Source organism: Sceloporus undulatus, chromosome 1, assembly GCF_019175285.1.
Source record: "Sceloporus undulatus isolate JIND9_A2432 ecotype Alabama chromosome 1, SceUnd_v1.1, whole genome shotgun sequence".
Taxonomy (NCBI): Eukaryota; Metazoa; Chordata; class Lepidosauria; order Squamata; family Phrynosomatidae; genus Sceloporus; species Sceloporus undulatus.
In genome coordinates, this window is record NC_056522.1 from 306,803,048 (window position 1) to 306,831,023 (window position 27,976).

Genomic DNA, 27,976 nt, shown 5'->3' on the forward strand with positions numbered 1-27,976 from the left:
GCATTTTAATAGCTTTATGTAAAACTATGGCAAAGCCTTCACTCTGAAAGAGTCTGGCTGAAGTAGAAGTTCACAGTCTGGGATCCCCCTCCTGCCTTTCCCCCATTTCTGAAGGAATGGGGTAGGTGGACTCCTCCACCTTCCCATCCTCATTAGATGAATAGAGCTCTTCCGCCTTCCTTCCCTTGATTGCTTTTCCACTTCTTGCACCAGCCTTGCTAGTGGGCTGCCTGCCAACTTTCCTCACTGCCTCCCTCCCTGCTGCAAGTGCTTCGGGCACCATTTTGTTTCTTGCTCCCCTCCCCACATGCCATCCCTATGAAAGTGTGGGCAAAATAGCCCCCTCTCAGAAGGGGGAGTTGTCATTTCTCTCCTATCTGGGGGGGCAGAGGTGCACTCCCAGCAGCCAATGGGTCTTCACAATCCCAGAGGCAGACATGAGGGAGTTGTCTTCCTCTGACATGCTGAGACTTGTCTTCCATGGAGCTTCTTTCTGCCATCCCAATGACTTGCTCTACTTGCCAAAAGAGAGGTAAGTGGAAGGAAGGGACAAATAGATAGGCATCTTTTTCAGGGGGAGGGAATGTTCAGGAGTTAAAGAGATAGTAATGTAGGAACAAGCAAAGAATAGGTTGAATACGCTATGGAGCAGAGGCAGGAACTAGATTGGGGGATATAGCAAGTTTCTCCCCCTGCTGGTAACTCCCTAGAAGTCTATTTCCAGCCTACTGGAGCAATGAGGAAGGAGCAATCCACATAAGGATGTCTCTGCCTCCATCGCTGGTAAATCTGCACAATAGGATGTTCTGAGCCTTTCAGATTATTTTTTATTCAAGTCAACCCCCTGGTGTGCTACATTAGTATATGCTACACTAATGTTTTATCAAATGTTTATCAAAGAACAATTGTGAGTAGCACGGTGGCCAATGATGCAACTGGATAAGCCAAAAGAATGTTCAGCTGTTGATATGCTCAGAGTGAAAGTATAAAGCTGGACAACACATATTATAGGGACACAGAATGTGAAAAACAAGAATCAGAGGAAGGTTTATTGTTGTTGTGCCTTCAAGTAGGTGGTTAAAAGAGATATGGTATTTGTTCCATGCAGAAGGCTAGCTAGACATTGAAACTGAGATGACTCAGTACATTGCTAAATGATATCTGGAGAAGAGGAATTTAGTTTTGTTAAGCACTGAGGAATATTTTAGGACCTGTTGGGAACAGACAAAATTATGGGCTGCATTTGAACAAGAACAGAAGCACAGTGGTTAACAAAATGAAATTGTAGAGAAGGAAAGCACAATCAAAGTGAAATAGGAACAACTACACTATGAGGGAAATGTTACAACATTTGCGACTGTATGCAAATAGATCTCTTAGAACCATCAAGATTAATTTAGAGTATGGATATTATCACATGTTCTCATGATATTCTCACTAAAGAAAACAGAAACATGCCAGTTTGAGAGCAGCCATTATCATGCATCTTGTCAATTACACAAGGGCTGTTTCTACCAAAGTGAAATAGGAACAACTACACTGTCTAGCTAGCCTTCTGCATGGAACAAATTGTGTTCTCTTCTGCACTCCTCCTTAACCCTGCCTCTATGTCCTATGCTCTATCCAGTATGCCTTTCGGAGGAGGTTATTTTATTTTTTTACTCTTTAACACAATGTGATTAAAGAAAAGAAATAAACAAAAATAAATAAAAGAAACCAGGTTGTTTGGGAATAGGGAGGAGGGGGCAGGAGAAGAGACTGTGATACCATGATTGCCAATCTCACAACTGCTGTTGCAGCCATGTTTTCACATGAAGACTAATAGAAGCAGCATGATTAGGAGCTTACTGATGGGTTTCCCCCATCAATGAAGTCTTAACCTTGCTTAGGAAACACAACAGCTACAGTCTCTGAAGATACCAGCCACAGATGCTGATGAAAAATCAGGAACAAACTTTTCTAGAACATGGCCACATAGCCCCAAAAACCCACAAAAAACAACAGCTACACATCAGAGCTGGTACTGTGTGATAATTAGCACCAAAGGAACTGTTTTACAGCTGTAATTGTGGCTTAAAAGTGGCATGTGATAATCTCCAAAGAAGTTGGCAGCCTAAACTTTCATAGACTAAGGGGGGATACAGACGGGTAGCTCCATTTGCCCTTTTTTGCCCTTCGACGGTGCCACGCCAGCCACACGGCACTGATGCACTCCCTAAAAAGGAGCCACCTAGAGCAACGCCGCGTCATGACAACTCTTCTGGCTAGAGCTGTTTGGGTGCGCAGACGTCCATGCATCACAATGCCACGCCCTGTGTGGACAGGGCCATTGCAAGATAGCAATGGTTGAAGAGCTGGGAAAGTATGGACATCCAGCCCTACGGAGCCCTAATGTTGGCCCCAGGCCAGCACAAAGCACCAGTCTGTACTGGGCCTATATCTACTTCATCAGATGCATGTAGTCTATGAAAGCTTAGGGGACCTTGAAACAGTGGTACACACTCTGGTAACCTCTTGTTTGGATTTCTGTAATGCGCTCTACATGGGGCAACCCTTGTACCAAACTCGGAAGCTGCAACTGGTTCAGAATATGGCAGCAAGACTGGTCACTGGAGCTTCCAGGGCCAGTCATATAACACCGGTACTTAAAGATCTACACTGGCTGCCTATTCGCTTCCGGGAGCAATACAAGGTGTTGGTTATTACCTATAAAGCCCTAAATGGCTTGGGCCCAGGGTACTTGGAGGACCACCTCTCTCCATATAATCTGCCCTGCACTCTCAGATCGACCGGGAAGCAACTTTTGAGAGTTCCAGACTCAAAATATGCCACGACAATGCAGAGGGCCTTCTCTATCTTGGCCCCAAAGCTCTGAAACTCACTTCCTGGTGAGCTCCGCTCGGCCACCTCTCTTGACCAGTTCAAGAAGGAGTTAAAAACTTACCTGTTTCAACAGGCTTTTCCCTAGCTCTCCCCGATGTAGCCCTCCCCTCTCTTACTGTTCTTGTTGTAGTATTTCGAGCTAGCTAGATTTTGTAATTTGTAATTGCTACTGCAATTTTTAATGTAAAGTTATTGCTGTTTTTATTATGTTTTATATTGTATTGGTATGCTGTACTGGCATGTGTATGTAACCCGCCTTGATCATTGGAAAGGCGGGCTAGAAATAAATATTTTATTTATTATTATTATTATTATTATTATTATTATTATTATTATTAGGCTACCAACTTCTTTCAGTTAGTCTCCAAGGTGCTACAAAATTCCTTAGCATACTGGTCCAGACTAACACAACTATGTCTTTGAACATTTGGAACTGTTTTGCTTCAAAAAAGACAAATAAGTGAGACATAAGAGAGGTGTACTCTGAATGGTGTGAGGAAAGTTGAAGGCATTTTTACTCCTTCTCACATACTGTAATAACAAAAAACTAGAGCAATCCACTGGAACTAAATTGTACACCATTCTGGACAGATAGAAGTAATTCTTCACACAGCACAGAATCCAAGATTTTGCTAACCACAAGATGTAGTAATGGTTGCCATCTTGACTATAAAGATTGATTAGGCATGGCAAGTACAAGTGTCAGTGCAATAACCATAGTGGTTACTTGTACTGTAACTTCTAGTATTAGAGGCAGTCTGTCTCTCAGAGCAGTTGGAGTGCAAATAGTCTTGTGCTCACGTCTTAGTTGTAAGCTTCCTGATGCCAGCCGGACTGGCCACTGTGTGAAGACAGTGTTGAACTAGATAACCTTTTAATCTAATTCCAAAAGGAACAAGACATACCTTTGGAGGTTAATCAAAAGGCTATCAGTAACAACTAATAGTGATGGCTCTGAACTTTGTGGTCCTGTATAAATCACTGGATATCAATAGCAGGACAGAGTTATTGCCCTCATGTCTTCCTTGTGGCTGTCCTGTATCTGCCTATATACCCACTCTGGGGAAACAGGATTCTGAGAAGGTAAGCCTTTGTTTGGCTTCCATGGTGTTCCTATACTCTTTGGCACAGCTTTTTCTTATGATTTTTATGATAAGAATACTTAACTGTCTGTTAAGAAAGACCTAAATAACATTGGAAAACCCAGTATTCTATACAGAGCAATAATACCACTTAACAACTATAATGTAAGAAAAAAGATGTTTCAAAATGTTAATGTCATGACTTCTCACAAATAACCTACATTAGCAGTTGCATTGTGAGGGAGTTGGCAATTCATCACAAGGGACTAGTTATCATTGTCAAAGCCCATTCTCAGATTCCTTCATGATCTAAGACAGCTAAGCGGGTTAGAATTAGGTTTAAATTTCCAGTGTAGATGTGTCTGTAAGGTTTTGGCAGGAATGCTCAGAACACTCAGACTGGGAAAGATTAAGGCAATTGTTGGATGCAGGGGTGAATTTGCACTTTTAAAAGTGACCAAGTAAACAGGGTTGGGAGACAGTTACCAAGTAAACATATGAATCTGTTTTGCACAAGTCAATCCCTGACTCCCTATGTTCAAACACAGCCTTGTTTGGCTGGCAAGAATGCTCCCAACATTTTCAAGCAGAGGTTTTTACTAAACCTGCTACCTCAGAACCTTTTAACTGGATATGCTTGAGACTAAACCTGGGCCATTATGCATGCAGATATATGCTCACCCACTGAGTTACAAAATCTTCCCCTAGTGTACGTGATGCTTCCAGCCAAGAAAAGGGGGGAGGGTGAGCTTTATTTAAGGAGGCAGGCGTTGCTGAGCAGGCTGAGAGACTACTGACCTTCTAATAATTGTTATATTGGATTAACTACTTCTAGTTAAAATACATAAAGACCCTAGATTTGCCATTGCTTCTGCATGTTGTCACTTACAGTCACATTATCACGTTGCACCATTGTTCTTCCTTTTGACATCCATCTTGGATCTACAACACTGAAGCAGTCACATCCCTCCATTCTGCCCCACCACAAGACTTAACAGTGTTCACATCTGTCCTGAGTGGAAGTTAATGGTCTGATGATTCATTGAGCCTGGCCTGGTGAATTTTACCCTCCAGGAACAATTGATCTGATTGAATTCTTTATTTGCAGAAAACACAGAGATAAAGCATTAAGGTTCTGTTGTTGCTGTTCAGCAAAAACCACTTTCTTTCCCTTTTTTTGGCACAAAGAAATATCATAGGTGTTACTAAACAAACCATGGATCAGCGACCAGCCTGATGACATGACTCAGACATATCAAAACAAGATTAAAAACAAGGAAATTATTCCACATTCAGCTAACAGTAAAACCTGCTCATAATCAGGAGGAATTAGGTGGGAGGTGACAACACTATTCATAAATTAGACATATATATTTATATATATTTATAGTTACCTCTTACATTGTAAAAGTAAACAGTGCAAAAGTAAAATCCGCCAGGTGCCCTTCAGCTTGGAAAACCTGAGGGTTACTTTTTTTCCTTTTATACATTGTTATGTGTGTGTAATTTGTAAACATTGCTACCACAGTTTATTGTTTAGCTCTTGCTCTTAAAGAGACTTATTGTCCATATCATGGTCTGAAAGGGGGCACCTTCTTGGTCTTAACTCGTTTTTTGGGACCCCCATTCAAGAATTAGTGCAAATTTCAGAGAATTAAGGGGGAAGGGGAAAGTAAGGCAACAGTTACAAATGGCTCGCCTCAGCATAAGAATACGAGCTTCCTAATGTCTGTGTTACCAGAAGGGTAAGAAATCCCTGTCTTCCACAAGGCTAATAGAAAGGTTCTTTAATTCCTTCTCAGAGGACACCAGTTTGTAACCCAGCTGTACCAACACCTGCTGGCATGCATTCTGTGTGAATGCCACAATCTCATAGGAGAGACGGAACCGCCACTTCTCTGCAGTTGCTGCCGAATTTCGGACAGTCCCATACTTGTGCTTGGCTGCAGATCTGTCCCCTCTTGTGTTGTTCTGTATCCATCGTTCCACATTGCTGTCCACTGGAATACCCAGGAATTCATACATTTCTTCAGTCTTTTTTAAGGGATTTCTGGCCAAGTCTTCATATCTCACCAGCATGTATTTACCCTTCAGCCAAGGTGGCCGGCTTAGTCCAGTGGAAACTGAGTTCAAAAAGTCCTCACAGACCGTAGTGAGTTGTGTAACATCCAGGTTATATGGTTTCCTGCCTGTGCCATCCCAGATCCGCCAAAGTCTGTAGGTGTCTCTGAATGTCTCACTCCTAGAAGCCAGAATACCCCTAGGGTCCCTCACCAGTTGTATAATTTTCAGGTTGAGCCTGGGGTCATCCACCAAGGCTCGAAGGTCATTGACCTCTGGCACGCGCACAGTTTTGATAGCAACATGCCCGTGGTCTTTGCAAGACTCAGTGGCCAATGTCAGGTTCAAAGTGCCACATTTTTTCACACAGTCCCCTTCTTCCAGAGGAATATCAATGGGTGTCAAGGTTTCACAAACTGGTGGGGAGCATAGAGCTTTGCTGGCTCCCCTCCGGAACAGCCTGTCTGTTGTATGGTTCACTGGCTGGGGTTTGATGTAGTTTTCCAAGAAGTAGAGATCACAGTCATACAGACTCCTCAGCAAATCTCTGCCAGCCCCCAACATGATCCGTCGGTCTGTGGAACCCTTGGTCTGTGTCAGCTTTGGGATCAAGGTGTACTGAACATGGTAGAGGGGCTCAAATAAATAGAAGACATCAAAGTGCTGATTAAAAAGCTGCCCAACAAAAGAGGAGCCACTTCTGGTAGTGGCCAAAATCAGAACATGTGTCTTCTTGGAAAGGTTGTAAGCAAAAGTGGGGCTTTCATCACATAGTCTATCTCCTGATTCAACTTCCTGATTTAGGCTGCAGTTCACTGGGTTAGGTACAGGGCAACTGTGGAAGGACTTGGTTGTGAAGGTACGGATGGCTGTATACTGGATAGCAATGGAGGCCAAAGCAAGTAGGAGGACAGCCTTCCAAGAACATTGCATGGCTGATCACCTTCATGAAGATTCTTCTTCACAGGTGGCTTTAGTATCTGTAACACAAAAACATCAGTCTTATTGAATATGAGACTCCAGAATGCATATTCTCCAATATAAATGAATTGTAGTGTGTGATTTGAGACAGGGCAGGAATCATCCCCTAGAGCACTGACTTTCACCCATTCATCTCTTTAGCACAAGAAGTTAGTAACTGTATGAATCTGTGCATCCGGATATGAATAACAGTATTAGTCTGCAATCTTAGAATACATTATGTAAGACAGACAAAGGCTATATATATAAATCTGGTGCATTTAAAAATGTCTTCTAGTAAGAAAATATGCAATGTCAGAGATGGATCGGGAAAGGGAGAAATTCATTTTTCAAGTAATGTTAACACTCAAAGCCAGAAATCCAGTGTGCTGCAGCAGTTGGAATGTCATCAAGACACCACTCTCTGTTTAAATCCTTACCCACAAAGCACAGTGGGAGACCATCCATGTACTCTCAGCCTAATCCAGGGGTGTCCAACTTAAAAGGAGGTAGGGGCCGAAATTAAGGTCTGCTAGGTTCTTCGGGCCACCAATAGGTTTAGGACAGGGAAATCTAGGACATTTAGGTGACATGTAGGACATTCAAGAAAAATGGAGGACATGACCAAATAAAAGCTGGAAGCATATAAATGTAAATCCATACTTCTTCGCCATGCTCAAAATGGAGGACATTTTGGAGTCCCTCCTCCTGGACAGGAAGGCTGAGATGGGAGACATGTCCAGGAAAAGGAGGGAAACTCTGGTCATCCCTTCCCTCCTTCCTTTCTTTCTTTCCCTGCTCCCTCCCTCCCTCCTTTCTTCCCTTCCTTCCTTCTTTCTTTCCTTCCTTCCTTAATCCCTCCCTCCCTCCTTTCTTTCTTTCCTCCCTTCTTTATTATTTTGCTTCTTTCTTTCCTCCCTTCCTCCTTTCTTCCTTTCCCTCCCTCCCTCCTTTATTTCCTTCTTCTCTTTCCTCCCTTCCTCCTTTCTTCATTTCCCTGCTTCCTCCCTCCCTCCCTCCCTCCCTCCCTCCTTTCTTTCTTTTTTCTTTCTTTTCCTCCTCTTACCCTCCCCCTTCTTTCTTTCCTCCCTTCTTTCTTTCCTTCCTTCTTTCTTTCTTTCTTTCTAGAGGAGGAGGAGGAGGGGGATGGGGATGGGGAAAGAGATAAGGATGCCCACGCACCACATTGTCCTCCTCCTCCTCTGTCAAGTCATTCGCCTTTGAGCAGCCTGGGGGTTTTGCCAGGTGGGCAGCCTTGCTGACTCGGCAGAAGAGGCGGAGGACAACTCGCTGGGCAGGTGTCTCTTTCCCCCATTGCTGGGAGGGCAGCCTTGTGAGGAGGAGGAGGGGGGAGGATGGGGGTAAGAGACAAGATAACCTGCCCACTGCATTGTCCTCTTCTGCCAAGCCGTTCATCTTTGAGCGGCAAGGCTGCCTGCCCAGTAAAAAAAACCAGGCCACTCGAATGACACGGCAGAGGACAACCCAGTGGGTGGGCTGCCTTGTCTCTTTCCCCCCTCCACCTCCTCTGTTGAATCGCTCACCTTTGAGCAGCCTAGGGGCTTTGCCAGGTGGGCAGCCTTGTAAGGACGAGGATCCCGAATCCCAGGCTGCTTGCCAAAAGTGTGGTGGCCTCCTCCTCCTTCTCCACACCCATCCTCACCCCAGTGAAGACCCTGGGCCCCTTATCTTAATGAGCTAAACCCCTGCCCTCTCTCGTTCTTTTGCTCTCTCACTCCCTGCTCTCTCTCTACCCTCCCGGCTCTACTCTACCGCTTGCCCTACAAAAAGCTCCTCCCTCTGGGCCTCATTCCCTCTGGGGTTAGAGAAACTGTAAGCCTGCCCCCAGCAAAAGCTCTCCTGGGAAGTCTGGTGGAAGAGTCCATTGCTCCCATCCTCCAAAGTCCTGTGTGATCAGGGAGGACTCTGGGAGCCAGGACATCCTCCTCCTCCTGATTATTTGGCCCCGGGACTCCAAAAATCCTTTGGTGGGCTGCATGCGGCCCCCGGGCCACAAGTTGTGCACCCCTGGCCTAACCTATCACAGAGGACTAAGAATAAGATATACTAACACTTCCACTACTCCAACTATGTGCTTCTTTGTGTGTTGGCTACACCTGCATAGTGCAATGGGAAGTATGAGTGAAATTATTTTGGGTGTAGAAATCCTCCCCAGTAGTCACTGAAAATCAATTTGATCTCATCTGGTGTTTAAGCACTGAGTTGACTCCACCGACAACTTCACAGGGATTTCCCCCCTTATCATGGCTATGAAAACCAGAAACAATGGATGGAATTTAAGAGTACAGAGCAACTTTCAATTCATCAGTGTACTCTACTAAAGAAAACAAAACATAATTTTAGCTGTGAAGTCGAATCTAGCAGACACTAATCCTCTTTTGCAGACCCTCCCACCCTGAGGCCTGCCACCAGCAACAGAACAATACACATGTAAATCACTCCTGCCTTTCCAGGTCACACAATATATATACCCAACTCTCCAGGCAAGCATTCTCTGAAGATGCCAGCCACAGATGCTGGCGAAATGTCAGAAACCAACTCTTCTAGAACATGGCCACAAAGCCCGAAAAACCCACAAAAAAACCTATATAATTTTGGCTCATTTCCCTCGTACAATCTCTGGCAAAACTATGAGCTTCTTGAATACTGTTTTAAAATATGATGATTCTGTGGAAGAGAAGTCATTAGCTGTGTACAAGCTATTTATCTCAAATGCAGAAGTATATTCTAGAATATAGAAATACATTAGAAATACACATTTCTTGTGTATTTCTATATTCTAGAAATACACATTTGGAGAACATGCTTATCAGAGGAGCTGGACACAACAAAGGTGGTGTGGGCAGGCACAGACACAAACTATCAAAGGACTCCCAGATAAGGTACAACAGGAACTCTCAAGGAATGAGCTATAAATGTCTCTGAGTGGTGAATGATCCCAGGATGACACATAACCCAGATAAATACAACTTCTTATCCATCTAGCAAACATGGAAGGAGAGATACTATAACTCTGAAAAAACTGCCTATCATGATTCAAACTTCCTAGGGTTTGTGGGGGAAAATAGGTGCCTAAAGCTTTCTTAATATTCAGCTTGTGCTATTCTTTATCCTTCTATGAGGGGTCAGGGCAGAAAGAGGGCCTTTAAAACGTAAAGCTAGCATGGAAATAACTAATATTTATGGAGATACAGGTAGCATATGGAAAATAGTTCCCATTTAATAGGAACTATCAAGCTGCTATTCAGCATTTTAAGTACTTGTGCCAACCCTTAAAATGCTCCCTGTATCCACAACCCAACACTGACTGAAAATCTTCACTCTGGGGATCGGTTTGAAGGTTTAAGGTGCTAATCTGCATGGACAGCCATTTTGTGAATCATGACCAGAAAAAGCTAAACCATGTGGTTGGTGCAGAGGCAGGTAAGGTAAATATGCTACCTAACTCTTAGGCCATGTCCTCCTGGCTTACTGTTGGGGCTTCCAGATCTGTGGGGTGGATGAGCTGTTCACACCACCAGCACCCACAATAGGCCTACACCAGCAGCATGTCCGCACACTCCCGAGCCTCATCCTGGCCTATTAAAATTCAGTATGTGCCAGAGAAACCGCATACACTTGAAAGTGACAGTGCTATGGAATAAGTTGGAATTTCCAGTCAGGAAGAGGTCAGTGGCTCACTTGGTCCAGGGCATCTCCTCCTGACCACTTCTGCCTGACCATGTTCTTTCCCGCTGTTCCCACACTAGCGCACAGTCCTCACCCTCAGGTGAGTCAACCTGACTCAAAGCAAATGACGTCTTTTTGTACTACAGAGAATTTCCCTGGACTATGGATTGGACCTGTGTTTTGACTGTTTTTGGCCCCATGTGTCACCTAAACAAGGTTAGTGTGAGAATGGGACAGGAAGGTTTCTTTTCCTCTGTGCAGACATGGTGTTAAAATCTTGATATAATCCTTGAAATCCCAGAACTTAGTTGTCTTCTGTATCAGCTAAGATCTATTTTTAGCTATGCTTAATCAGGCCCTCTATGGTAATCACTGAGGTAGGAATTAGGGGGAAATGGTGGCATCACATTTTTCTCTTTCATGAGTATCCTTCTGCTTAGTCTGATTAGAAAGAGATCCCAGTAGTCAAATGAAGTCAAGTGTTTTCCAGGTCCTTACTCTGTTTGCTCTCCAGTTTCCAAGTGAGGAGCCTCTGGTCCTTTATGTATGCTGGCTAGGACAGCAATCAAGAAGCCAGACAGCATTGACAATTGGAAGGGATTATGGGAGTTGTAGTCTAAAACAGCTATAGGGCCAAGGGCCACTCCATCCTTGTTCCTAATAGGAATTCTCAAAAAGTCATGTCGTTCCAGATGCCAGCTTCATAAACCTGCACCACCTTTCAAACTAGGCCCCAGGTACTAAGCCAGGGGTTAATTAGCTGTTGGTTAATTAGCTGGAGTGCTACCTGACTCTTTTCAAAGGGGATACCAGCTGGCTGCTTGAATTGGCAGGCCAGCTATCAAAGGAAGTAATGCCAGTGGGATTGCTTCTTTGAAAGAACCACTTTCGGACTGTGGTGAAGGTGAAAACCAGTTTTCTTGTTTGGGAGGGAAGAGTTTGCTGTCGTTGATGTTTGCTGAAAACAAAGTGCCCTGCTGACAAAAAATAAAATTATAAAATAAAAATAAAAACACAAGAAAACCCACAGAAAAAAATAGAAAAATCTGTCATTTGGAGAACATGGGAAGGGAAGCAGCTCAATGAGTAACCATTACAACAATGATAGGAACAAGAAGATACAGAGTAGAGTGACACTACTATCACCATGGGAAAGGGAAGAGCCACAGGATATTGGTTTCCCCCAGACCATCCCCCACTTCAGGTAGCCTAGATAGCCTTGACAATGGGCTCCCTGAGCTGAAAATGTTTTTCCTTGATACCAGGATAAATGGGGGGGGGGATTCCAGGACCTGATCCTAGATGAGCATGCAGACCTGGCTGGATGAAGTTTGGAAAGAGTAATTTCTTCCAGCTGTGTCCACCTAGCTTGTCTGGCGGGCAGGGAGGAGAAGTTGGTCTAACATGAATCCATCTCTTTTACCAGAAGCCCCATCCCAGTCTACTGGATTTGATTGTGTGTGTTTGAAGATGGGTGACTAGGACAGAATAGGAATTCTGTTGGTGTACCACCCCACTGCTTATCAGTCTCCCATCCTCAGATGGCTGAGTTGGGTTTGGTGATTATGTTAGAGTCCCTGCTCCCTGATGTACTGAACTGGGGGACTTCAACATCTATGTTGAACAGCTTAGGACTTAATGTCTTCCATGGCTCAGCCATGTAGACCGATTGGGAGACCTTGGGGAAGTCACACTCTCTCAGCCTCGGAGAATGGTCATGGCAAAACCACTCTGAAGGAACTTGCCAAGAAAACCCTGTGACAGGTTCAAGTCAGAAGTGACTTGAAGGCACACAACAACAACAACAACAACAACAACAACGGTGTTTGGCAGAGGAGGGTTTTTGGAGTCAGCCGGAAGAGGAGGCCCTTGAAGCTTTGTTATTATTGTTGTTGTTGTGTGCTTCCATAAAATGCGGTTGGTTTGAGGTCTTTTCCAACTCTATGATTCTATAAGTCTTTTTGTTTGTTTGTTTACTTATTTCATAATAAAAAGATAAAACATTTTTATGCTGCCAGGTCTTTGCATATTGACATGGATGCTATTTCATTTTTGTTTTCAAGAGTTTAATTTTTAAATTTTTTTAATAATGTAATGTTTTTAATTGTTTGAATTGTTTAATTGTTTTTTAAACTTTGTATTTTCAATGTTTGATAGTGTTTTAACTTGGACTGTTTTAGATTTGTTAGCCGCCTTGAGTCCCTGTACTGGGAGGAAGGCAGAATATAAACAAACACAATAATAATACAGAAAACATGCTGGGGTAGCTGTGTTGGCCATTTAACAAATACAAACAAAAATCCATCAGTGATACCTTTATTGGCAAGCTGAAATGCACAATGTACAAGTATTTGCAGCAAGTATATTGTGCATTTTGGTTGTTCAATAAAGGTATCACAGATGGATTTTAATAATAATAATAATAATAATAATAATAATAATAATAATAATAATAATAATAAGGTGACCATCAGGTGAACCTATCACAGGGCTTTTCATGGCAAGTTTCTTCAGAAGAGGTTTACCATTGCCATCCTGAGGCTGAGAGGATGGAAAAATGAAATGCACAGATATAGGATGGGGGACACCTGGCTGAACAAGACTACATGTGAAAGGCATCTAGGAGTCCAAGTAGACCATAAGTTGAACATGAGTCAACAGTGCAATGTGGCAGCTAACAAGGCAAATATGATTCTAGGCTGCATCAATAGAAGTATAGTGTCTAGATCAAAGGAAGTAATAGTGCCACTATATTCTGCTTTGGTCAGGCCCCATCTGGAATACTGTGTCCAGTTCTGGGCACCACAATTCAAAAAGGACATTGAGAAACTGGAGCGTGTCCAAAGGAGGGCAACTAAAATAGTGAAGGGTATGGAAACCATGTCCTATGAGGAACGACCTAGGGAGCTGGGGATGTTTAGCCTGGAGAAGAGAAGGTTAAGAGGTGATATGATAGCCCTGTTTAAATAATTGAAGGGATGTCATACTGAGGAGGGAGCAAGCTTGTTTTCTGTTGCTCCAGAGACTAGGACCCGGAGCAATGGATGCAAGCTACAGGAAAAGAGATTCCACCTCAACATTAGGAGGAACTTTCTGACAGTAAGGGCTGCTCGACAGTGGAACACACTCCCTTGGAGTGTAGTGGAGTCTCCTTCCTTAGAGGACTTCAAACAGAGGCTGGATGGTCATCTGTCGGGGATGCTTTGATTGTCATTTCCTGCATGGCAGGGGGTTGGACTGGATGGCCCTTGCGGTTTCTTCCAACTCTATGATTCTATGATGACTGTGGATCTGTCCCAATATCTGGGCAACCCACATCACCGAACAAATTCTGGACCTGGTTTTCTGTGTTGGAAGGGGAGATGGAGTTCTGGGTGTAGATGAACTCTCTATAGTTCTGTTGTCATGGACAGATACCTACCTCATAAGGTTTAGGCTCACTGAGACTTGAGGTCTCATTAAGATGGTCCATCCTCAGGAGGCTTATGCATTTGAATGGATTCCAATATCACTTGGAGAGCTTCCTGTTGCTTTAGCAAGTGATCCTATTGTGCCTGATTTCTGGAATAGGGACCTAGCCAGGGCAGTGAATATGTTTGCTCCTAAGTGTCTCCTCCCACATTGTGAAACCAAGCAAGTCTCCTGGTTTATTAATGAGCTGGTAATGATAAAAACAACTGGAATAGAGACTAAAGTGTGAATGGTGAAAATTCAGAGCACAGAAAATATGAACTACAGCCCACTAGGAAACCTGCCCTATAGTGGCTTCAAAAGAAATCATATTTCTCTACACAATATTGTGTAGTAGAGCTGCCTCTAGTGGTTATGGGTCTTTTATACTTTTGCACCATGACAAAAAAATACAGACTACTTGACAACTCACTGTGAAGAATTTTCAGGACACTGTGCAGATAAAATCAATCAGAACTGCTCTGACTTAAGATGCTATAATTCAAAGTTATAGCTGCATTACTCTGTAGAATCAGTATACAGAGATCTTTAGCACCTTTGAGACTAAATGAAAGAAAGAAGTTGGCAGCATGAGTTTCATAGATTTAAGTCTACTTCCTACAATGCTATAGTTGATAGAATTCCAGTGGATGCAACTTTGGCTCCTGCCTGTCTTGTATTCTTGGATACATTTCACCCATGTGTCACCCATAGGTGTGGATAAGATTCTTGGAGAAATGAGAGCCACCACATATGTACTGGACACTTGCACTTCCTGGCTTTTAAACATAGCCAGCAAGGAACTGGCTGAGTGGGTAAGGGGAGTAGTGCAGCTTTCTAGCCTGTCTAAAAGAGGATACAATGAGGCTGTTACCAAAAAAAAGAGCCCTCCCTGAACTCCACCATATTAGAAAATTACAGGCCAGTCTCAAATATTCATCTCTTGGCAAGGTTCTAGAATAGGGGTTGGCAAAGTGTGGCCAGTGGGCCACAAGAGACCCACCAAACCCAAAAGTGCACCCTCCCCCAGGCCTCTGGATTCCCCGCGCCCAGCAAAGTGGAGAGACTCTGAATACTTTAAACAGCTAATAACACACATCATACCTTGACATAGACAAGCTTTGGCTTACTGAAGCAATCAAATTTTATGCAGTTGCCTTCCTCCTTTCAACCCTCTCACCCACTGCAGTCCCAATTTAAAAATCTCATTCTTCCAAATGCTCCCACCCCTCCTTTCATCAACCTTACTTCAGTTCTGGTTAAAAATCTTGCAAATCCTCCCACCCACTCCTTCTATCCACTTCACTCACTCCAGTCCCAGATTAAAATCTCATTCCTTGTTTTCAAATGCCCCCATCTTCTACTTCCATTCACCTCATTCATTCCAGTCCTGTCTTAAAATCTTCCCTTGCTTGCAAATGCTCCCATTGCCTCCTTCTATCCCCTCACTCTGTCCAGTATAGGCTTAAAATTAATTACGCTATAAAAACTGCTGGATTTATTTTTCTCACACATACACACACACACACATTTTGAAAAGATATAGCCCCTGAGTAGTTCCATGATGCAGAGCCAGAGTGGTGTAGTGGTTTGTGTGTTGAGCTTTGATTCTGGAAATCAGAGTTTGAATCCTGGCCCAGCCATGTAAACCACAAGTGACCTTGTGCAAGTCACACTCTCTCATACTCAGAAGATGGCAAGGAAGAAACCTGCCAAAGAAAACCCCTAATAGGATTGCCTTAGGGTTGCTATAAGTAAATTATTATTATTATTATTATTATTATTATTATTATTATTATTATTATTATTATTAACCTTTATTTATAAAGTGCTGTAAATCTACACAGCGCTGTACATACAATCTTTTAATTAGACGGTTCCTTGCCCTCAGGCTTACAATCTAAAAAGACATGACACAAAAGGAGAAGGGAGTGGTGGTGGGAAAAGGGATGAGGTCCAGTAGTAAAAAAAATCTCGACTTAAAGGCACACAGAAAAAGTTCCAGATTCCTGAATGTGGCCCCAAACTCCACTGCAGCTTCCCCCCCCCCCAAATTCGAGAGCCTGTGGTAGCATAGAATCATAGAATCATAGAATAATAGAGTTGGAAGAGACTGCAAGGGCCATCCAGTCCAACCCCCTGCCATGCAGGAAATCCAAATCAAAGCATCCCGACAGATGGCCATCCAGCCTCTGTTTAAAGACCTCCAAGGAGGGAGATTCCACTACACTCCGAGGTCCAAGCATCCCAGGTCCAAGTATGCTTGAACAAAACAGATTATCTGAATCCATTTTAGGCCTGGCTATGAGATAGATATAGCTTTGGTCACCTTGAGAACTGGACACAAGGGGAGTGTGTCCCTGCTAGTTCTGCTGGACCTCTCTGTGGCTTTTGATATCATCAACCATGGTATCCTTCTTAGCTGCATCTCAAGGGTGGGATTTGGGGGCACCATTTCACAGTGGTTTTAGACCTTCTTGGAGGAGTGAATGCAGGTGGTGGTGCTGAGGGACTGCTATTTGACACCATGTCTGGTGACCCATGGTATCTCTCAGATCTTGCATCTGTTCTCCTATGTTGTTTAACATTTAAATGAAACTGCTGGGAAAGGCTATCTGAAATTTGGGGGTTCAGCATTACCAATAAACTGAAGACATGGAACTCTCTCTCCTCTGTATCTCATTCCGAAGATGCTGTTTTGGTACTAAACTAGTATCTGCTGTTAGTAATGTACTTCATGAGGACAAACAAAATAAAGCTTAATCTAAACAAGACAGAGGTTCTCCAATGAGATTGGTGGAATCGGTTTTTATTTCTTCCCAAGCCAATTTTATGAGCCTCTGTCTGAAGTGCCAAGCAGAGTTGCCCTAGGCTTAGTTTTCATTAGCCAACTTGGCCCTGGACACATTTTTCCCCACTGTGGTAAACTTTTCTTCAATTACCCCAAAGCTCTGGTTTGTTTTTGTGTTAGGACTTCAGGGGGTAAAATCATTAGCATTTATATTTGGAAAAAATGCAGGATTGTTGATTCAGAGTTTTTGTCCTGAATATGTTTCCTGACATAAATTTTCCTCCTCCATTATCTCCACAGAACTGGCACCATACCAAAGGAGGCACATATAACAGCTTGTGTTCATCAATACATATGTATGCTTCTTTATCTGTTTCTGTCTTAAGCTTACAGTTAACAGACAACAGATGTGCCTGGATACCATCCACAACTATTACATTATTACCCAGGTAACTAGCTATCAACCATGAGTGAGATTTCCTGTTCTCAGCAGCTTCAGGAACACAATATAGAGCTCTTCCTCTTAGTATGGCCTTGATACACATGGAAGCTATCTCAGTATGAACTGCATCCCACTGTTATTTCAAAGAGCTTAAGCCAGCATGCTTAGCCATCAACATACAGTGGGACCTCGGTATCTGTACAGGGTGCTGCCATTTTGACATACGGAAGACATGCTAGGGTTGCAGGGCGTCTGTAAGAGATGCCCTGAGGCAACCCTAGCACATGTTCGTGACATGCTATGGCGTTGGTCTGTACCAGGCCCTAATTGTTGCAGTCTTTTGTGGTCTGTTCCAGACTGCCAAAATAAAGCTGCTTTGGGTCTCTTTGGAGGCATGCTGTTTAAATGATGCATGCACCCTAAGAATCCGGAAGCTGCACCAAAGCTGCCCTCCAGTGCTTAGGATTGGAGTGTGGCTTTGGTGCGACCTCCGGACTCATAGGACCCATGCATCATTTAAACAGCATACCTCCAAAGAGACCCAAAGCAGCTTTATTTTGGCAGTCTGTAAAAGGCCAGTGTCTCCTTTTTTGTGGATGAGGATGTATACTGATCATTTCCCATTTTTGGCTATCATTTGTTTTCTATATCTGTTGGCATATATTGATTAATATTGGTGTTGACTTTCAGTCTGGATTTTGGTATTTCCATTGGAATGCCATCTGTTCCAGATTATTTATTTTTCTTCATTTCTCTTATTGCAGCTTCTGCTTCACTTTTTAGAGTTTGGGATTCATCTTCATATTGATCTTCGTTCCATGCATCCTTTATTTTTTCATCTATTCATCTTTGTGTATGGCCTCCAGCATCTTTTTATTCCTTCCTGGTCTCAGATTATGTTGTTTTTATTGTCAGAGAGTTTCCTGGTTCTTGGTTTGAACTTCCCTTTGACTTCCTGGATCTCGTGGAAGAAACCTCTAGTTGCTTTGTTGTTGTTGTTGTTGTTTTCTTCTATTTTTTGCATTGGTCATTGTAGTAGTTGTCTTTGTCTTTTTGCACTAGTTGTTATACTGTTACATTTATGATTCTGAGATTATTCTTGACTCCCTTTTGTTTTACTTCTTTCCTTTCTTTTACTGCCTGACAGTGATAAGGAATTTGTATTCAGGACACAAGGCTACTCTCAGAAGAGGATAGAACCATTCTGTTTCTCCCTGTTCCAACATTCTGCCGGACTGAAGGAAAACTTGCCTCTTCGAAGAGAACAGAACAGGGAGAAACAGAATGGTTCCTGATTGGCAAGGGGTCAGGCAAGGCTGCATCAATTCACCCTGTTCAACTTATATGCAGAAAATATTATATCAAAAGTAGGCTTGGACACAGAAGGGGAAAGTGCAAAAATAGGAGGGTAGAAGGAACATCAACAATCTAAGATACACAGATGACACCATACTACTAGCAGAAAACATCACAGACCTAGAGCAGCTACTGAGGAAAGCCAAGGAAGAAAATGCAAAATCAGGCTTACTGTTGAACATAAAGAAAACAAAAATAATGACCATGGAAGATATCCATAAATTCAATCTAGACAATGAGGAAATAGAAATAGTAAAAAAAAAAAAGTCCTTGTACCTTGAATCAAACCAGTGATCAGAATCGGGACTGAAATCAGGAGAAGACTTGGAATGGGGAGGGCATCTATGAAAGAACTAGAAAAGGTCCTCAAGGGCAAAGACATACAACTAAGCACAAAAGTCAAAATGATACAAGCAATTGTGTTCCCCATTGCCATGTTATGGATGTGAGAGGTGGACAATAAAGAAAAAAGATAAAAGAAAATAAACTCATTCAACATGCGGTGCTGGAGGAGAGTGCTGAGAATACTGTGGACAGCCAAAAAGATAAACAAATGGGTCATAGAACAGATAAGGCTTGAGAGCTCCCTGGAAGGCAAGATGACTTAACTGAGACCGTCATACTTTGGCCACAAAATAAGACATGGCTCATTAGGAAAGACCATAATGCTAGGAAAGGTGGAAGGAAAAAGAAAGAGAGGAAAACCACAAACTAGGTGGATAGACTCCATCAAGGAGAACATGGACATGAATCTTCAAGAACTAGGAACAGTGGTGGAGGACAGGAAGTACTGGAGATGTCACATCCACAGGGCAGACATGAGTTGAGATCAACTAGAGGGCAATTAACAACAACAACAACAATGCGATAGTATATTCTGACACACCCTTTTGACCATTCAGTGAATGAGGAGTGGCAACCCAATGCTGTTTCTTATCATTTGGGGCTATATAACAATTTGCAAACACTTTATCTGCAAAAATGCTTTGTGCATTTCATTTTTAAATTAAAATTTTGTATGGACATGACAGAACACATGTTTGCAAATACAGGTATTATGCATTACATCAGCTAGAAACTAGGATCAGCAGCAGCAGCACCACCGAGAATTGTATGATTGGTGGCAAACAGATTTGCAACTACATAATATATGAAGTAGCCCTAAGAGAAAATACCAAGCAAGTGGTGTGGAGTGGGACATCTGTGTCCCACTTCCAAAACAAAGAGAATGTTTTTGCTGCTACAGTGAGAAATGGCTGTTTACACATCAGTAACAGCTAAAGCTCACAGGGCCGGGCTGTTGAGGTTTAGAGGTTGAACATAAAATGCTGACAGCAAATGCCAGGCAAATCCCAGATTAATTTATCCAAATATTTTTAAACTGCCTCTGCTGTAAGTTGGCCCCCTAAGATTGCTCTCCTTGGCCAGTTGTTTTCCGTGTGCTCTCTCTCATATAGAAAGCTTGTTCCGCCCCCTCTAAAAGCTCCCTGCACAGTCTTTGATCCATAATAGTAGCTCTGAGTAGTGCCTAAACACCTAAACATTTTGTTTCACTGGTGTAATTCACATGCATGCAAATCTTATGTGACCTTAAGAGGCTTTCCCTTCACCCCCTTGCTGCCCATTAAGTCCCAACAGCACCTATTCCTGATGGTAGAACAAGAACTGCAGCTGACAGACAACAAGGCAAGGGGGATTTTTCTGAAGCTGACAACATTTCTGCACACGGTGCAGCTTCAGTAAACTGCAATGGATGAGGATATGTTAGTATGCAGGGCCTGTTCAACCTCAAAGCTCCTGTGGCTTTAGCATATTAAAATTCCTGATGGGGCTGGGAAAGCACAAAGTTCCTGGTGATTTCTCCCAAGAGAGGACTCTGCTGTTGGCAGACTGTAGCATGGTGTGGTGGGGAGAAGGAAAAATAGGTTGCAGGTTTCATCTGTGCCAGTTATATAAGGATAGGGCAGGGCAGTTTTTTGTGGGCCTAGAGGCTGGTTTGAAGCACTCGTGTTTTTGTTTATCAGGCTTTCGTTCCAGTTCCAATGTCTATTAAGGGAAACAGTTATTTTCTTCCTAGAAGAATGCACAAATAAGACAATGCAAGACAAGGAGCAGATGTGGCCACGAAATACAATTACAGGTTTCAACCAGACTAACCAGACAAATATGGGCACCATAGGTTAAAGGGCATTTTAGAAATTACATTGCAAAGACATGCCCATGACAGGTTGTCTTGTAGACTACCCAAACAGAAGTTTAGAAACTGAATTGATATGTTGTTATCGATATACAGATAATGTTCTCAAAGAGATACATGTAAACTTCTCTTCCCATAAGGAGCTTACAATCTAAAATGTCTACACATAGCATGAAGGGGGCAAAGAGAAGGTATATAGGCACTATAAAGATTGCAACAAGCTAGTTAAAAAAAATCAGGATTTTTTAAAATAATAGTTTTTAAATATAAAGAAGATTTTAAAACATTTCCAGTTCTATCAACTTCAGTCCATTTAAAAATAGCCTTGTTTAAAACTACCCCAACACCATGCAAATGTATTAAAAGTCTACACATAATGTATTAAAACAGAACCATTACATTCTATTAAAGCACATTTTATTATGTAAAAACTAAAAATGGAAAAAGGGCCAGTGTGGTGTAGTGGTCTGAGCAGTAGCCTATGACTCTGAAGATCAGGGTTTGAATCCCCATTCAGCCATGGACCCACTAGGTGACCTTCGCAAATCACACTCTCTCAGTCTCTGAAAAACTCTTGCCAACAACACTCCAATATAGGTTAGCCCCAGAGTCACTATAAGTCAGAAACGAGTTGAAGGCACACAACAACAACGCATACAGTGCGCCCTCGCCTTACGTAGGGATCTATTCTGAACCCCCACACACACACATGCATAAGGCAAATTCCACATAAGAACAAGCCCCATTTGTTTGAATGGAGTGTGTCCCTGCAGCACGCACCTCATTCACCATATTAGGGCTTGCCATACACATGAGCTCAAGTCCATGTATGGCGAGCCTGCATATGGTGCGGGCGTGCTGTATTTACTATTGTTCAATTCACACGTAGACTGGCAAACTATGGCCCATTACAAACGGGCCTAAAAGTGCGCGCTCTGCGTGTGCTAGGGTTAGAAAGGGGCGTCCTTTCTGGATGCCCCCAACCCTAGCAAGCGCGGAGTGCGCACAAAATGGCGGCGGCCATTCCACACAGCCGCTGCCATTACGACGTCATGACCGCACCGCCACTATACGGGGCGGCGCAGGCGTGACATTGTCACGCCACGCCAGGGCGCATAGTACGCCCCTTCCCCGGCCGCAAAAGGAGCTCCGAAACGGAGCTCCTTTTGCCGTTTGCATCGCTGGGCGCAGCCTTCAGACAGCTGCACCCAGCAATGCAGAGGAGAAAGGGGCCTCCTCCCCGCCACCGCGGGGTGTCCTTGGGGCTTGAAGCCCCAAAGACACCCCTTTCCAGGCTGCGGGGAAGAGGCCTTTTGCCGCTTCCCCGCAACCTGGAAAGCGGCGGATCGGGGCCTCAGTGGCTGCTGCTCTGGCAACTGAGGCCCCAATCCAGCTGGGAAAGGGGCAGGTGCAGGCCGCCGCTTTTTGGCAGTCTGTAACCCGCCTATGTGAACATTTTTACTTTCCACATAATGGAAAAAGTTAAACTTTCAGCCCTACTTCTAGAACATCTTGTGCACTCATCTTCATGTACATGCTGTTGCTTGGTGACCTTGCATATGTTCAGAGAGAAACAAATCCTTAATTTCACGGTAAGATATCCCCAAGAGACAAGACTGTTTAGACACATATTGGCTGGCAAAACTCTTGCAGCTGCTTGCCTCACAACTTTCATCTGCATTAATGACAGGCCATCAGAACATCAAAACTTCACAAACCCTTCTAGAACCACATCTAGAACCTATTCCCTTTTACTGCAAAATAACACATTTCATCTCACTATGCCCATTCAACCTGGAACATAGGATGATATCAGAGACCAGATCAAAAAGTTTGTCCATTTCAGTACTTGGAAAAGTAGCCTTTTTGGACAACTCCCAGAAAGTCCCCAAGCTAACAATGGATTTCAGAGAGACATTTTCCAAGCTCTGATCTGTTTAGGCTAGCATTGTTTACTGACAGGCAGTAGCAATCCAGGGTTTCAGGCAGCAGTCTTTCCTGTCTTCATATAATCTAAACTCCTAGCACACAGAAATACTGGACACTAAGCTTGGAACCATCTCCATATGCTTCACCATTGTACGTCCTGCCCCAGTTTCCTCTTCATTTATTATTTACAATAGTTATTCATATCACCTCCCCCTTTGCTATATGGTTTAAAGTAAATTATAACAATGCACTACAATCAAAGAAACACCTCTTATCATATATAAAAACCAGAATAAGATTCAGGAGCCTCACATGAAATGCAGAGAGCAAGCAATAAAATCCAGGCCAAATGCCCGTGTTTGTGTGTGTGTGTGTGTGTACGTGTATGTATATGTATATGTGCCTTCAAAGTGCCCACCAACTTATGGTTACCCCATGAATTTCACAGTGTTTTCTTAGGCAAGGAATACTCAGAGGTGGTTTTGCCAGTTCCTTCCTCAGAAATATAGCCTAAAGCACCTGGTATTCATTGACAGTCTCCCATCCAAGTACTAACCAGAGCTGGCCCTGCTTAGCTTCCATGATTGTTGTTAACTGCCATCAACCCTATGAATAAGAGACCTCCAAGTCACACTGTCCTCCATCGCCCTGCTCAGGACTTGCAAACTCAGGGCTGTGACTTCCTTAATTCCATCTGGAATGCAGTCTTCCTCTTTTCCTATTGCCCTTTACTTTACCAAGCACTATTATTATTACCAAGCTTCCAAGGTAGGTAGGTCTTAATGTTGTGGCAGAAGGCCAAACCGAACCTCTTAAGATTAAAGAGTTCAGTGACTGGGTGGGGCAACAAAGAAGGTCTTGTCTTACTCGCACAGGGTTTATAATTGACTATAGTTGTCTCAAAACATGGGGAGGATCATATTTGGAGTAAGTGGTCCATTGGATCCCTGGTTCCAATCTATGGAGTGTTTTAAAGGTGATATATTCAGATCTTCTGTTTGACCTAAACATACCATCAGCTATATTTCTGTGAGAAAGAAGGTGTCATTTTCTAGTGGCTTGCTTTTCATTTCTGAGGAAGCTGGCTGTCCCATTATAGGGAAACCCCTGGAAACAAACAACATTCATTTACAACACAAATGTCATTTAGGTTTACAAGGATAACTGCCAGTAGGTCGCTAATTCTGGAGTGCATGATCTTGTATTTATTGGAATCAGAAAGTTTCACTCTATAGTTAGGTCTTCAAGTCCTAAGTTCACAAAACATCCAGCATAGTTTCTCATGGTTTATAGACAAATTTCTGAGCAAGTAAGCCAGCTGGTATATGTGAGAGATTGGTGTAAGCAGAAACTCTATTTCAGTCCTGGTTCTCCTTCCTGGCCATGTTGGAGGACAGACAAAGCAGTATAAAAATCAAGAGTTCACCTGTCCCGAGTACAGCATTTTCGGGACAACCCAAACTTTCAGGCTTATCCTGGTTAAACACAGTTGATCCACAAATCACTCTCTTCTGCCATCCAGTGGCAATCCTCCATACTGGACCCTATGGTTTGGAAATGTTTGTCTTACATTGAATTTAATGGGAATGTAAAAACAGGTTCACTAGCATCCAACTTCATGTTTGGTTCCCTGCGCTCAGCTACAAACTTTTTGACTCCACAATGCCTCTTTTATTTCAACGAATACAATATAATCTCATTTACACAAACTGTTTAGAGGAAAATGTTTGTTCAAATTTAAAAGCAGATAAAACTATATAGTCTATATATTAGCAAGGCCCTGAAGGAGAAAACAAGCCCGGATAATGCAGATTCATCTGACTCCACCTTCTAGAAAGAACTTGGGCAATAATGGATGCAAGCTACGGAACAATGGATGCAAGCTACAGGAAAAGAGATTCCACCTCAACATTAGCAAGAACTTCCTGACAGTAAGGGCTGTTTGACAGTGGAACACACTTCCTTAGAGTGTAGTGGAGTCTCCTTCCTTGGAGGTCTTTAAGCAGAGGCTAGATGGCCATCTGTCGGGAACTCTTTGATTTGGATTTCCTGCATGGCAGGGGGTTGGACTGGATGGCCCGTGCGGTCTCTTCCAACTCTATGATTCTATGATTCTATGATTCTAATAAGGACCCTGCTATTAGATACCTGTAATTTGTATTGTCCTTAAAGCCCTGTCCCAAACCAGAAGATTCTCATATACTGTGTAACAGCATTTTAGCCACTATGGAAAGTCTCTGTCCTATATCAGTAGAAACTATATCCTATCTCCACAATCTGCCATGTCTGCAATTACACTTTTTTTAGTCCTCACCTCCTTTACATATCACCTTTTGCACATCAAAAACATATATCCCCCACCCCTGGGTAATCAGGAACCACTAAAAAATATCTTAGAAATCTATGGATGAGCAAGGAGAGACTTTCTAGTTTGTAATAATTCAGCCTGAAGATTGATTGCTAACTACAGTTAAGTACACAAAACACCTCATGGTGAATCACCAAAAGATGACTGTGAAAATGTAGAGCTGTATTTCCATCTCCATGCAGCCTCTGAAATCTTTTAATGGGTCAAATAGGCAGTTTGCTACCCTGTTGTACAGCAATGCTGGAGACAGAACCAAATGACACCAAATTAGGAGGAATAGCTAATACTCCAGAGGACAAGATCAAAATTCAAAATGACCTGAATAGACTAGAAAGCTGGGCCACAGCTAACAAAATGAACTTCAACAGGGAGAAATGTAAGGTACTGCACTTAGGGCAAAAAAATGAAATGCACAGATATAGGATGGGGGACACCTGGCTTAAGGAGACAACATGTGAAAGGGATCTAGGAGTCCAAGTAGACCACAACAGTGCGATGCAGCAGCTAATAAGGCCAATGCGATTTTAGGCTGCATCAATAGAAGTATAGTGTCTAGATCAAGGGAAGTAATAGTGCCACTATATTCTGCTCTGGTCAGACCCCATCTGGAATATTGTGTCCAGTTCTGGGCGCCACAATTCAAAAAGGACATTGAGAAACTGGAGCGTGTCCAAAGGAGGGCGACTAAAATGGTAAAGGGTCTGGAAACCAAGCCCTATGAGGAACGCCTTAGGGAGCTGGGTATGTTTAGCCTGGAGAAAAGAAGGTTAATAATAATAATAAAATTTTTATTTGTATCCCGCCCTTCCGGACGATCAGGGCGGCTTACAAGATGCAACAAGTGCAAACAAGGTACAAAGGTTAAAAACAAGAGGTGATATGATAGCCCTGTTTAAATATTTAAATATTTGAAGGGATGTCATATTGAGGAGGGAGCAAGCTTGTTTTCTGCTGCTCCAGAGACTAGGACCCGGAGCAATGGATGCAAGCTGCAGGAAAAGAGATTCCACCTCAACATTAGGAGGAACTTCCTGACAGTAAGGGCTGTTCGACAGTGGAACACACTTCCTCGGAGTGTAGTGGAGTCTCCCTCCTTGGAGGTCTTCAAATGGAGGCTGGATGGCCATCTGTCAGGGATGCTTTGATCTGGATTTCCTGCATGGCAGGGGGTTGGACTGGATGGCCCTTGCGGTCTCTTCCAACTCTATGATTTTATGATTCTTAGACAAGGATGCTTTCTTGGAAGCAAACTAGCATCATTTCACAGGGTTGGGTGTTTTTTAAACATGAAAAGCAGTTACAATGGACCCTTGTTATACGCTGTATGGTTCCAAGATCCCCCGAGGATAACAAAATCTGTGTATGCTCAAGTCCCATTAAATATACTGTAATGACATAGCAAAATTGTGTCCCTTATAAAAAATGGAAAATCAAGGTTTAATATTTGAAATTTATACTTTTTTTGAACATTTTCAAACCATGGATGCTTGAATCTGTGTATAAAAAAATCTGTGTTTAAGAAGGGCCAACTGTATAAGGAACTAAGGATCAGGATAAGGAATGTGCTTGGAAGAAAGCCTATTGCCAGCCCCAATGTTCTCATTTGCCCTAGACAGAAAGACACACAGTGCCTGCAATGATATCTTGAAAGTATATGGAATACAGGTATATCAGCATTAATATGGGCAATTTCAGTTGCGAAAATGGCACAAAAGGAAGCCCAAGGCATGCACCCTTCTCTGAGCACTGTGATGCTGACATTATCTGTACATACACAAGCACTTTCATACATAAAAATTCTAGCTGTTCTTAATACTTATTTGAAGCCAAGAAAGATCCTATTCATAGATCTCACTCCCCACACTAGTTTGACCTATGCCCAGTATCATTTCATTTATTTCATTTCATCCTTGAATCTCTACACATTTTTATTGTCAAGCTGTACTTTTTATTTTTATTGCAGCTGTTGCTTGCTTCACAAGCAGTACTTATGAGAGGTGAAATGCTAAACTGCTGGGAAATCAGTAGATCTCATAATATCTTAAACTGCATAGTGTAGGAATATGAGCTAAATGAGTCTGCCATGCAGCTGCTCATCTTTGTCCAAAGCCAGACATAAACCCTGAAGACCACTTGGCACAAAACACTTCAGTTCCCAAGGAAATACCAGCAGGTCTACATTCAGCCAGAACATGGTATCAAGTGCTATCAAAAACGAATGTGAAGTCCAAGCAAAAACTAGCTTCAGCCAAACGTGTGTCTTCACAGAAATCAGCATTGCTCAATTGTGTCAGCCTCTTAATTGCACATTTTTCTGTTAGAAAAAAGAATTCTCATAAACTATGATGTACTCTGTTTTATCCACAGGTGGATTATGCTCTCTTGCTTCTCAGTGCCAACAAGACTGTCACACAGCTGCATCAACAGGAAACTGCCCACCCAACCCACCCCTCCCCATAACAAAAATAGGGTTGCACAACTTGATTGGGTTGCGGGATTTGGGCTGCTTCACAAGAAGAGGCCAAACTTGTCCACTGCCAAGGCTGCTACCAGTGTATCCTGTGTTTCATTTTTAGAGGGTGAATAAGAAAGGGATTGGCAGCACTGTTTTAGAGGGAATACTGATTTCAGTTAGGGTTACCATACGTTCTTTTCCAGGACATGTCCTCTTTTTCAGTGCTAAAATTTCTGCCTAGAGTATCCTGGTTTTCTTACAGGATGGAGAAAGTGGGTAAACAGCTGGTAGAGATTTGAGAAAGAAGCCAGG

General features: G+C 42.9%; 1 protein-coding gene and 1 long non-coding RNA gene across 2 annotated transcripts in view; one reads left to right on the plus strand and one right to left on the minus strand.

The window, feature by feature from the left end:
• The first annotated feature begins 417 nt into the window (after nt 1-417).
• LOC121920024 lies at nt 418-27,629 on the plus strand. The gene is made up of 3 exons (XR_006101617.1): nt 418-532; nt 17,218-17,366; nt 27,577-27,629. It is a non-coding gene; the product is annotated as an uncharacterized LOC121920024 (long non-coding RNA).
• The window catches only part of CHST1 (carbohydrate sulfotransferase 1), a 36,675-nt gene continuing 13,774 nt past the window's right edge, over nt 5,076-27,976 (minus strand). Inside the window, exon 2 of the mRNA XM_042447171.1 lies at nt 5,076-7,006. Coding sequence (XP_042303105.1) covers nt 5,700-6,959 — 1,260 coding nt within the window. The 5' untranslated portion in view covers nt 6,960-7,006 and the 3' untranslated portion in view covers nt 5,076-5,699. The remainder of the gene's footprint in view (nt 7,007-27,976) is intronic.